We start from the raw sequence: 12,589 nt of genomic DNA on the forward strand, positions 1-12,589 counted from the left end.
GGAGGTTCCCTACCTGGTCGACAAGCTTTCCGAGCCTGTGAGGCTACAGCAGCAGAGAGGAGGAGGAGGAGAATAAAGCAGGGGGAGCAGAGGAGGAAGCACAGGAGGAGGGAGGACGTGTATGAGATGAGGGAGGGAGGGGTTACGCATCAAACCAAGAAGAGGGAGGAAAAAGTCAAAATGGTGAACTCAAAGCAAACAAACAGGCAGTTAGAATGAAAGCGATCGACCAGAGAGACGTTAGTCCAGATTTAAACTTCTGTCCCTTTAACGGCTTTTATTTGTAAATATTAAACTTTTAACTAAACTCACTCATGAATAAAAGTATAATTTTATCAAATCTGAATAAAAGCAGCAATCCTGAATAAAAATCTGAGCTGAATGGACGAATGGAGCTTAAACATGAGAAGAACAGAAAAAAAAACTGGATGAAAGCGATGATGAAGAGGAGGAGGAGGATGGGTTTTAGTTTTCAGCTTATTTCTGATTGGTGCAGGATTATAAAAGGTCTACATTTATCTTACATTTTAAAACCAGGAAACATCCAGAAGTTCTGAAAATCCTTCAGCTGACGAGCAGTTTATCTGCTCCGAACTCAACAAAATAGTTTTGATTTTATGAACTTTTCTTTCTCAGTAGAAGCAGGTTGTTTTCCTGCCAGACGTCACTGAAAATCTGAACCTTTCTGTCTGCATAAATAAAGAAAATAAGGCAGTTTTCCTACAATTTTGTCCAGAAAACAAATGTATCTTTAATGTCCAATCCCTACAGACAAGTTTCAGTCTCACAGATTCCTCCTAACTGATGTAATTCTGATTTCTGCTTCATAAACAGCCTGATTAACATCCAGACGCTCACATCTTAAAGAGCCAACGAAGCTGCAAACACAAAAGCTTCAGAGAACTTTAACTTAAAATAAATATAAATCCAAAGCAGCTAACGGGTGAAATGTGAACCCACGGTTTCAGCCACGTTTTGTGAAGCAGAAAAAGCTGAAAGCACCGACCTGCAGGCAGATGGCCAGGTTGACTCTGCAGCCGAAGGACGTGCTGACGGCCCGCGGGTGGAGTCCCAGGTCCTTGAAGAGTTTGGAGAAGGACTGGGTCAGGGCGATCCTGGGACGCTCCTCTGCTACCACCACACAGGTCCTGACTCGAGACAGGTCCAGTCCTCGAGCCTGGACGGGACGGGACAGGGACAGGGACAGTGAAGGGAGGACATGAAAGCGTGGCTGAAAGCGTCTGATCCGAGCTGAGCTGTCCTCACCTTCAGCGAGTCCGTCTGCAGACCCAGACCTTTGGTGCAGAGCTCCATGACGCTGTAGGAGCAGAACGTGTCCCGGACTTTGTACTGACTGACGGCGGACAGCCAGAGAGCCGGGTTCGCCTCCAGCTCGGACGGAGGGATCAGGATGGACTGGTGACCTGAGTACACACTGCAGGGGGAGGAGCCCGAAACACAAACGTCACCACGTTGATCCGCCGATTTAAAGAATCAGGCTGAAAAAAACAACAACGACCCGACCTGCAGAGGCACCAGAGGACGAAGCCCAGGCCGCAGTACGGGTCCAGGCAGATGGCGACCTCTCTGGACGGGTAGAGCTCACACTGCAGCTTGATGGAGCGGCAGAAGGCACTGGTGGCTGTGTGTGACATCTGCAGCAGAAACACACACACGTCTGCTTTCAGCACACACACGACCCCTACGTCCAACTACTTCAGCCACTTTTCTAAATATTTAACTTTATAAGGATTTTCCCCACAGAAATAAATCTGAATCTCTTCAAAAACATCTGAAATCTGCTTCAGCGTGCAAGCTTTATTTTTATCTTCTTCTGCTACTTTTAAGCTGCCATTTGCTTCATTTACCTTTTAAGTAGTATTTTGCTACTCCAGCTAGTATTTAGGTAATTGTAGCTTTTTAAACAAAAAAATGAAATTATTTACTATAAATCCAGTTTTTTTTCCTGTGAACTGAAAACAAGAAGCTTTTTGTAGATTTGGAAACAATTAATCAGCCATTCTCTGATCTTTTCTTCTGTGAGTGAAGCTGAAACAAAGGAGCTCCACAGACGAGTTTAAACTCTCCCGTCGGAGCAGAAGAAGAACAAAGCTCGCCGATCAGCGGCGTTTTCTCCTCAGAGGATTCTGGCGCCGGTGACTGATCTGCTCATTAAACTCAGTGATTAATCCTAATGAACGGGGAGGAAACATGCTGGCATCGTTTCTTCCTGCCCTGGATTTCCTTCCTTTGTGCAGCTGATGATGCAGAGTGACACCTCGGCTGTCAGAGGTGGGATCAGCCGCCACACACTGGAGATTAGGTCAAAGTTAAAAGGTTTTAAAATGTGGCTGCTGGAGGTCTGGATCAGGTCTTTTTGGTTTTACACCAAGAAATGAACCATTCCAGCATCTCCGTCTGCTCTTACATAGAATAACTTCAGTTTTTATTGAGCTTCAGTTTAAAGGGCATTCTGACACTTTAACACGGATTTAACTTTAGTAAAGTTTCCTGTTTTCACTTTTAACCTGCCAAGATGAATTTCCACTTCTGTCATTCTTTTTTTATTCGAAATATTTCACTTGTGTGCAACCAAGTTTCAGCAGTAAGTTTATAAATAACTGGGACTTGAATCCTTTTTAGAAGCTTTTTGATAAAACGTCCACATCTGAGAGCAGATCATACTCTCAGTGGGTTGCAAAACTATTCACCCCCCTTGATAATTTTGTAAAACAAACAAACCAAAAAATAATAAAAACTTAAAAACTGTAAATCAGTGCAGGACAGTCTGATCTTTCAGAAACAGCTGATAAATGTGAATATTTCCCTGTTTTCAGGCAGCAGAACTGAAACACAAACAACCACTCTGACTGCTTCTATTATTATTAATTATATTATTATTATTTTTTTATTTTACTTGGCTGCAGTAGGGGACTTTTAAAATGATTTAGTGTCTGGTCTAATTGACAAGAATCTAAAATTAAAGCTGTTTTTCTCGTGTTTAAAAGCAAAGTTAAGACATCAACAGGTGGAAACTCTCCACATGATTCCAGTTTGTGATTTTCTTTAATCTCCGAAGCGCCAACAACGACTGAAGGTGAGACTGATAACAAAATACATCATTAATCTGCTGTAATCCGTTAAATCAGAGTCACTGATAAGCAGCTGAGCTCTTACAATTTAAGAGAATAATAATCTTTCTTTTGCTAAAATTGCTTCTAGAAAAAAATAAAACAAAAAACAAACTTGAAGCCAATCAGATGAAATCTGTGATCTGGTTTCTGACGCCTGGAAGCAAAGAACCCAGAAAGCTTTCAGGTTTGAAAACGTTAAAGATGAGAGAAGAAAAGGTTCTGCTCGGTTCCTGTCGAATCAATAAATGCTTTTATCCGTTAAATGTCGCCACCTTCTCCGTCTCTGCGCTCAGAGGAGCTGCTGAAGAGAATCGGACCCGGCGCTGAGCCCGGTTCAGGCCCACCACGCCAGCGTGCTCGTGTGCTCGCTTACTTTGACTCCGGCCAGCATGCCGGTGGTCGAGACGCTGAAGTCCAGGTAGGCCAGCGTGTCGGGGTCGGACGGTTTGTACAGCAGAGGCGGTTTCTTCTTTGGCAAATCATCTGAAAAGAACAAAGAACAAACAGAAAAATTAAAATCAGTAAAAATCAGGGTTTGGAACCTTGTTTGTCTCAAAAAAGGAGATTTCTTTTATGAATAAAAACAAATAAACCTTTGAATTGTGACCAAACTTGTTTTTGTCTGCAGTGTGTGTTTTTTTTACACTCCTGCTCAGAGTTACACTAACGAGATGATTGACAGGACAGCCCTCCAATGACTGAGCTCCTTGGGCCCCAAACAGGAAATGACATCAGCATCAGATTAAAGTTGGGGAAAAAATGAACAAATATTGAAAAAGAATAAATTTACAAATAAATGCATAACAAGAAGTTAGTTGGAAAAAAACCCTGAACTATTAAACAGAATAAAAATAAAAATCTGAGTTATTCTTTGTTTCCAGATTTCAGGTTCAAGTTGAAATGTTGAGAATAATGTTATCGTGTTTGTCTGGGGCTGATATCCATCCATCCATCTCCCTGTGACCCGCTCCTCCTCTCTGGGTCACGGGGAGCTGGTGTCCGTCTCCAGCAGTCGGCGGGGGACACCTGGACAGGTCCAAGTCCAACCGTCCAGTTGTCCAATTAGGACAAAGAAGTGGGACCCTGTCTGATCAACATCAGCTGCGTCAAGTCTCTCTGTGTGTGTACCTGTGTGTGAGTGTGTAGTGTGTACCTGTGTGTGTGTGTGTGTAGTGTGTACCTGTGTCGATGACGGGGGGCCACGTCCGGACGTCCACGGCTGCCGACGCCTCCTTGGACCTCAGCAGCTTGGAGATGACCTGAGAGGTCATCACACACACGGAGCGGCTCACCTGCAGGAATCATGACACACAGACAGACACACAGTGTTATTTTATTACTCATTTCTTAGGAAAAGTCTTTTTAGGTTCTTTAAATTTAAATAATACTCATTATTATTTGGAAGCTGGTTTAAAGAGCGCCTGGCTTTAGTAAACTAGGATTATCTTCATCTGACCTGAGTGAGAAACGATGCATCTGAATCTGAGACTCATTCATTACTTCCTCAGCTGCACGTTAGCAACACGATGCTAATTAGATCAGTGATGTTTGTTGTTATTCTAGCCTCTAAATGCTCAGAGCAATGCTAAGATGACAGATTGAAATATATTTTTCTCCTGAACTCGAACAGAAAACGGTTTGAAGTTGACATGTTGATGTGAAAGGAGGGCAGATGTGTCACTGATGGAAATCAGGACTGAATGAACCCGACAGCTTCTACCTCCACGATCATCTTGACGGTGGGCAGCGTGGTGGAGATGTTCTGCGGGTGAGGAGGCCTCACGGTTATCGGGACGCAGCCGGCGTAAAGGCAGCCGTAGAACGCAGCGATGAGGTCCATTCCTGGGAGGAAAACATGGAGGTGAAACGTGAGAAATGATGGAGTTAAAGTCATAAATATAGTAAATAATATAGTTATGGAGACAGGAAGAGAGAAGTGAAGGAAAAAGAAAGATGCTGAATCCTGAGCGGTGGACTCTGGAGGCCGTTAATTGATCGCTGCTTTAACACAATCTCCTCATGTCTGCGACTCTGTCCCAACATGACGGCCATCGGCCTTCATGTCGATGAGGGAAATTACAAATCTGGTCCTTAATTATCCCCACGGCGCTCGGTTCGATCAGACACCCTGAATGTCTTTGTTGTCTCCTTCCTCGTTTAAAAACATCCACCTTGTCCTTCTTCGCGCCCACGTTAAGAGGATCATTAAAAGTTTGGGCTCTTTCAGCTCTGAACGTCTTCCTGGAGCGTCTCCGCTCATCCTGAGCTCACCTGGAGGGTAAACCAGCGCGACGTGGTCTCCGTCCTGCAGGTGGCCCCGTTCAGCCAGGACAGCGGCGATCTTCTCTGCCCTCTTATGCAGCTGAACACACGTCAGAGAGCTGGCTATCGTACCCTGGAGTTCACACACACACACAGAGTGATTGACACATTCAATCAGCAGAGTACATCAGCAGATGTCACGTCAGATTTTCTGCCCGAGCCTCTCAGGCTTTAACAGAATGTAAACAGCTCTGCAGAGCATATTGTCATTATGGAAACGAAGCCAACAGTCAGATTTATTCACCGTCACCAGCTCAAACCCAACCTGTGGTCAGTTCCTGTCAGAACAGGACCTGCAGAGATCCTGTTTGCTTTTGGACCATTGCTCGTACGGCACATTTAGTTATTTAATTTAAGGCAGATGTCATCTAAGCTCTCCCCACATCTGCTACAATTATCCATTTATACGTCCATTTGTTGCACAATCTTTTACCTTTTATACAATTCAAGAGCTTTCAGCTGCAGATGAAATGCACGACTGCAGCAAACAGAAGGAATCAATATGTGTGTGTGTGTGTGTGTGTGTGTGTTACCCTGGAGTTGAGGAGTGTGTACAGGACGTGCTCAGGAGTGCTCTGAGCTCTCCACTGCAACACCTCGGACAGGAAGAGGAACTGAAAGACACGAGCAGGGAAACGATGATTAGACCGCAGGAGGGAAACCGTTTCTTCTGGAAACTAACGACTTCTGCACACTTTTAAAATGTTCAGCTTCTTTAGAAGATGGGTGCTGCTTTTTGTTTTTGTAACTTTAAAACCTTGAAAAGAATAAATCGGGTTCTGGACGAAGGGGAAAATCTGAAAATGTTTCATTCTAAGCTGAAGTGCATTTCTCTGATCTGGAAAGCTGCAAAGACTAATGTTTTACATTTGACCACCAGTAGGATCACATTTTAAGTGTTTAAAGTGTTTCTGTGTTAGATTAAAGAGACCCATCAGAGCTCGATTGAAGATCAGATAAGATGAAGCCGCTGTTATCTCTGTGGTGGAGGACAAGCATGTTAAACACCAACACAAAGAGCCTCTGTGTGTGTCTGTGTGTGTCTGCCTGAAGATACAAATCTGAGGCTGCGCACCAGAATCCGAGCAGTTTGTGATTCCTGTGATAACAGGAAAATCTGATATCATCAGGTAAAACCACACTGCTAATGTTTGTTCAAACATCTCTTTAACTTTTATATAAAGCAGAAAAAAAGCAGTTTATAAAGTTACATTCGAGATATTAAGGCTAAATGCTCGATTAATTTAGAAACCGTTAAAAATCCTGAAGCTCAGATCAATGACTCTTCAGTGGGTGAGGAGCTTTCTAATTAGGAGCCCCTGAGGACAAATTCCCTCTTTGACTGCTGGGACTTCCTGTCTTCGTCTCTCAAACCAACACACACACACACACACATTATGTCTCTCTATCTTTGCAGGGACTTTCCATTGACTTCCATTCATTTCTACACCCTAACTACAGCCTAACCCTGACCCTAACCCAAAAACATCATTTCTCCTCGTGGGGACCAGGCTTTGGTCCCCACAAGGAGCAGTTGGTCCTCACAAGGTAGTATATGTTAGGAAAATTGTCCCCACAATGTATCAAATACATGGCCACACACACAAATCACAAAAAACTGATTAACGAAGCTGTTTGTTCATGAATTTCTGGACTTTTTTCTGGAATTTCTTATTAGAAAAGCAGTAAAACTTTTATTTGTTCAGTCCTCACTGAATATATATAAAATAAATGTTCTTAAACAATAAATCGTGTTTCCCTCACAGACAACATTTAACCAAAGAGAGGCAGCAACAGTGTGAAGAGGAGCTCATCCACCCAGAGGGCCTGGTTTTCACAGGATGGACATGGAGGAGTGATGGAACAGTGAGGAGGTCAAAGAAATTAGAAATGAACGTGTGGACGGTCAGAAGCAGCAGGAAAGAAGAAACTGCGTATTTTTATTTTAACCCAGAAGACAAAGTAAAAAACGACTCTTCAGCTGCAGAAATGAATCATTTCAGTGAGCGCCTTAATTTAGGAGTAAAGTACTAAAAACTGAAAGGATGTAGATCTTTTTGTGACCTTTATTTAAAAATGTGAACTGAGGACAGGAAGTGGACACAGGACCCGAGTCTGGACTCAAACCCGGACCAGGAAAGATGACAAAGATCGACCAGATGATCTAACTTGTTCCAAAAGACTCATTGCTTATTTCTCAGACCATAAAAACTCAAATTTAAACCTCACTGAAGTTCTTTTCCTTCACAAATGGTTACATCTAATTATATCGCAACAAACCTTTAATCCATTTAATACATGATCCAGTCTTATCAATGTTTTTGGACTTTAGTAACAATAAAAACTTCTCCATTTAATCATCCAGCAGAATTTGCCTAAAAACATTACATTACAGCACCACAAATACTGTAATTGTTATTTTGTTTTTGGTTAAACGTGTCAGTATGGACAGACCTGTCCAAAACTAGGAACAAAAATAAAAGTCAACATGTTTAATTGGACAGATTAAGCCTTTTTTTAAAAAAAAAAATGGGACCTAATGTGACTTCAGCCGTAACGCCTGGAAGCTGGAGGTTGTTTTGTGTTTCCAGCTGAGCTGTGATGTTTTTAAATGTACAGAAGATTGTCATCCAGTAACCCAAAAACGGTAAAATACGTTAAGATGCACAGCTGTGATACAAACGGATTTTTAAAACCTAAACCTAAAGTTTTCTGGTTTGAATATGAGACAAATTTGTGTCTCAGTTTGAGTTAATGATGTTTTTTGTGGCGATAATTCCTCAGAACAACCTGACAGCATCCACTCACAGGAACTTTCGGCTCATTGGCCTCCGCTGGACGTCCTCTGAACAGAGATCAGACCATGGATGGTTTTATTTTGGGGTCTGTCTCTTCTCATTAGTCTACAGGAAGCTCGCTGCTGAAGGGTTCAAAGCGCTGTTACTGGTGACATTTTCAACATGAGAGACACAAAACCCCTCCTGCTACCCATCACGCCTTGTCTCACGACTCTGGTTTCTGTTCTTGTTTCACATGGAAATGATTTGGAGACGCAGACGTTCTGCAGCCGGGTGGAAAAGCACACTGACTTCACGTCAAACAAAGAAGTGACAGAAATAAAAACTGGAGTTAAAGATGATGCGAGTGAGTGATGAAAACCAGCAGAGCGCCCTCACACACACACCTTCCTTGCCTGGTCATTGTCTTCGATCTGACCCAGATCCCTGCCGCTGGCCTGAGCGATCCTCTTCCCTGAAACCAGATTCCCGACCATCACGGAGGCAGGACCGATCTCTGGAGGACAGGGAAGAAGTCTGTCTGCAAGTGCTTTGTACTTTGTTACTTCAGAACACACGACACAAAAACAAACGTGTTTTTAAACCTCAGAAATGGAAGCAAAAGTCCAAATGTTGGGTTTACTGATTACAGTTCTGCTCGGACGTTTTCAGCCACTCATCATGAGCAGGAATGTCTTATTAATTTAAGCTTTTAATGATTTGAACCGTTCTCCTTTCAGAGGGGATCCATTACACAAAACACAACACGAGGGATTTTTAACACGAAGAAGCGGCTGCACAAGTTTTGCCACATTTATGAACTCAATTAAAACAAAGTGTTTTAATAAAAAGTGAATCTTAATCTCATTGTTTCTCTACGCTTCTTTCAGTTACTTGTTCATAAAACAGTTCTTATAGATCCCAGGTGTTCGGGGGCCGCTCTCCTGCATGTTTTACAGGTTCTCTTGCTTTAAAACACCTGCTTTAAATGAATGACTTGTGGACGTGCTGCTGGAGAACTCGATGACTTGGTCATTAAACCATTTGAGTCAGATGTGATGGAGCAGAAAAACCTAAAACTTCCAGGAGTTTGACTCCCCTGTTACAGATCAATGAGCTTCAAGCTGATTTTCTTGAATTCTGATCCTCAGGAGGACTTCAGCTCCTCCGGATCTTTAAAAACAGCCGACCGACATGTACCTGGCTGTTTCTGCCGGGGTTTGGGCAGGTTGGTGACGCAGGTGTGTGGACACATGAGGACGTTGCAGGGGTGCAGCGCCCCCTCCAAAAACAGCTGCTTGGTCTCGGAGAGGTGGATGCCACCCAGGGGAGTCTTCGGCAGAGTGTTGGAGGGCACCAGAGCCAGGCAGTACACCCCCACCTGGTGGATGCTGTCTATCGCCTGGAAAGGAGAAACGTGGTTAGACGGAGGAACAATGAATCTACATCAGAGTGGCGGCGCTGCTGACTCATTACTGGGTTTGTCTCTCTGCAATCAGAACATTTACAGCAACATTTAGATCCCGCCTCTGAAGCTGCTGACTGTCTGCAGCCTGAAGAGCCAAATGGAAAAACGAGCAGGCGGTTTCTGTGATGGTGAAGGAATAAAGAGAAGTGCTTTTATTGAAGCCGTTAAAAATCCAGACAGCTATTACAGCTTCACCACAGTCACCACATCGGCTCAGATGTGATCCGTTCAGGCGACGTATGAACGCGTAGCACAGCAGCACGTTCTGCACGTGTCTGAGGTTCAGTCTGTTCTAACGGTGATATCTGCTTTGATTTATTGTCAAAAATTATTTCATACAGATGCAGATAAATGTGTCGCTACTAACAACTGATGGGAACGGAAGGCAAAAAGATCCAGTTGTGTCTCATCAGTCTCAGAAACTTTGGTCTTCTCAACACACATTTTGGTGAATTCCAGCCTGTTTTTGTGTTTCTGTCAGCAGTCCTCTGGCTCGTCTTCCATGGAGCCATTATGATTCAAAATGTGATGGATGGTGCGATCAGAAAGTGACTCTCCCAGCCACAGTATCTGTCTGATCAGCCTGGGGTCACGTTCCCTCTTGCAGACCCATGAACCTTCTACTCTTTAATAATATTATCAGCTGTGGTCAGAGGAACATGAGGCTGCTTGGAGATGCTCTTTTAGCCTTTACCTTTAACATGGAGATCTATAATCTTCTATCTGAGCTCCTCAGGCAGCTCTTTGCTTTCTCTGAACACAACCAATCCAAACAGAAGCTGTTTGTTGTCTTTAAACAGGCTGATTGGTTGATGACGAGCTTGAAGTTTTCTGTGGTTCTAATTAAAGTCAAACATGTGGTTTGAAACACGACTATAATGCAAAGAATAATAAATCTGTTCGGAATATTTGACCATATTTATGCAAAATAAAAAACAAATAATTTATTTTCACATTTTTTGTTTATTCTACCACATCCTAAAGGCATGCAGATATACATGAGAAAACTGCTTTTAACTGAATCACTTCACGAGAAATGAAGAAATGTTGCGATGAGCTGTGAGGGGAACAACTAATTTAGATGCATCTGTACATAAAATAAGTTTTCATGCTTTGCAGCTTCTGGATTATTTCGTGCCTTTTTTAATATCAGAACTTTCCCTCATTTTTCCAGCTGCTCACTGCAGGTTTTAAGAAATGTTGGAAAAAATGAAGGACTGTTTGAAGTTTTGGATTTAAACATTTCTGTTGCTCTTGTGGCAGAAGTGTGATGTTTGAGAGGAAAAACTCCTGCAGGTTGTCTGTTTTTCCACACAGAGGAGCATTTATTCACCAGTAGATTAGATAAAAATGCTTACAAGCATTTTTACAGTAGCTACCTGCAGAACTCTGCTCATCCACTGGAAGCTGTCCTCCTCAGTGGAGTCTGGTCGTTGCTCAGCCACAACAACGATCCTCTCATCGTGCAGCACCGTGATGGAAAACACGGCTATCCTGCAGAAAACAGACAGCGTTTTTACTGCGTGACTCACTGAAAACATCGTGGACCTTAACTTCCTCTGCAGCAGCTTCATCAGACGTACCTGCCTCTGTAGACAAACTTCATGGGCTCCACAGCCAGCGCCGTGGCAACGATGTCGTCCGCGTTGTGACGGCGTCCTCCCACCACCATCAGGCCGTCCATCTTCCCGGCGACAAAGATCAGACCTGCGGGTCCGATGAATCCCAGCAGGCCGGTCCTGGTGAAGGGACACTCGCTGACAGGTGTCCCGTTGTTGGACACGGGGAAGACCTGAGGCCGGTGGCAAAGCAAACGTTTGTTAGCAAGACGAAGAAAATACGAGAAAACGACGAATGAAAGGATCTGAACTCGCACCTCGAACGTGTTTTTGGTCATTCCTGCCAGCCCATAATAAGAGGATCCAGTGGCAACAGTACAAACACACACCTCTCCAATCTCATCAGTTTTACAGAGCTGAGGGACTCCTTCCAGCTTGACCACACACATCATACCTGCAGAGACGAAAAAACACAAAAATGATCACACAAGTTCAGACACGTAAAACTGATTCTTACTGAGCTTTCAAAACAAAAGTTTTACAGAGAAGCTAATTTATTTTTATTCTTACATGTGTTCAGAAAGCCAAACCAGACTTTTCTCTGTAAACTTGGTCATTTTTTTATTGTTATCACCTGTTTCTGTCTACAGAAAACATGAAGTAAAAAAAAAGGGTAAAAACGTGCAAATATATTTTAATATTTCTTTATAAAAGCTCAAACTTCACAGAAAAGCCAAACTTTTCTTTAAACACAATGGAACAAAGTATCAAAAAAACCCACATAAATAGAAGAATTAATTCTGGATGCATCTGTTGAAAAATAATACTGTAAATGCACAGAAGTGTTTGAGTTTAGTCTGCAGGTCAGCACCAAGAAAAAATAATAAAATAAGGGAAGAACAGAAAGAAATATAACGAGAGTAAAGAAACATTAAAGAAGCAAAACTGTGAGAAGGTAAGAAAAGGTTAGGGCATTTAAAAAAACAGATTGATAAAATTTAATTTAGGTTCTACTAAATAAATCAATTTGACCATTTTTAAGCCACATTAAGGTGTTTCTTTAGTTTCCATGTAACTTTAGTGGTTAGATAATCTGGGGTAAAAAAACAGACAACATTTATATTTTTAAACCTGATGGAGAAACTCTTCATCGTTTTACCTCCGGGCATGACAGAGCCGACGTCCTGCAGCGTGAGGACCGACAGCTTCTCCTCCGAGTCGACACGGATCACGCCGTGGCTCAGACCCTGCATGGACAGGACGCCGCGGTTCGGAGGGGTGCTGCCCTCCTCCAACGGCCTGCGGGGGGGGGGGGGGGGGGCGGCGGGG

At 43.1% G+C, this 12,589-nt stretch overlaps 1 protein-coding gene across 5 annotated transcripts in view; it reads right to left on the minus strand.

Moving 5' to 3' along the window:
- The window catches only part of LOC108243836 (disco-interacting protein 2 homolog C), a 152,732-nt gene that overhangs the window by 5,829 nt on the left and 134,314 nt on the right, over window positions 1-12,589 (minus strand). For 2 of the 5 annotated variants that reach the window (XM_025008908.2, XM_025008910.2), the window contains exons 18-32: window positions 12,420-12,559; window positions 11,578-11,714; window positions 11,285-11,493; window positions 11,081-11,195; window positions 9,434-9,635; window positions 8,641-8,750; window positions 5,990-6,070; window positions 5,406-5,529; window positions 4,855-4,976; window positions 4,315-4,426; window positions 3,508-3,617; window positions 1,525-1,655; window positions 1,267-1,435; window positions 1,007-1,177; window positions 14-43 (exon numbers count right to left, since the gene is read on the minus strand). In XM_025008908.2, coding sequence (XP_024864676.1) covers window positions 14-43; window positions 1,007-1,177; window positions 1,267-1,435; window positions 1,525-1,655; window positions 3,508-3,617; window positions 4,315-4,426; window positions 4,855-4,976; window positions 5,406-5,529; window positions 5,990-6,070; window positions 8,641-8,750; window positions 9,434-9,635; window positions 11,081-11,195; window positions 11,285-11,493; window positions 11,578-11,714; window positions 12,420-12,559 — 1,963 coding nt within the window. The remainder of the gene's footprint in view (window positions 1-13; window positions 44-1,006; window positions 1,178-1,266; window positions 1,436-1,524; window positions 1,656-3,507; window positions 3,618-4,314; window positions 4,427-4,854; window positions 4,977-5,405; window positions 5,530-5,989; window positions 6,071-8,640; window positions 8,751-9,433; window positions 9,636-11,080; window positions 11,196-11,284; window positions 11,494-11,577; window positions 11,715-12,419; window positions 12,560-12,589) is intronic. The other 3 variants (XM_025008909.2, XM_017429523.3, XM_017429524.2) reach the window with 3 other exon arrangements.

This window comes from Kryptolebias marmoratus, linkage group LG20 (assembly GCF_001649575.2).
Source record: "Kryptolebias marmoratus isolate JLee-2015 linkage group LG20, ASM164957v2, whole genome shotgun sequence".
Taxonomy (NCBI): domain Eukaryota; kingdom Metazoa; phylum Chordata; class Actinopteri; order Cyprinodontiformes; family Rivulidae; genus Kryptolebias; species Kryptolebias marmoratus.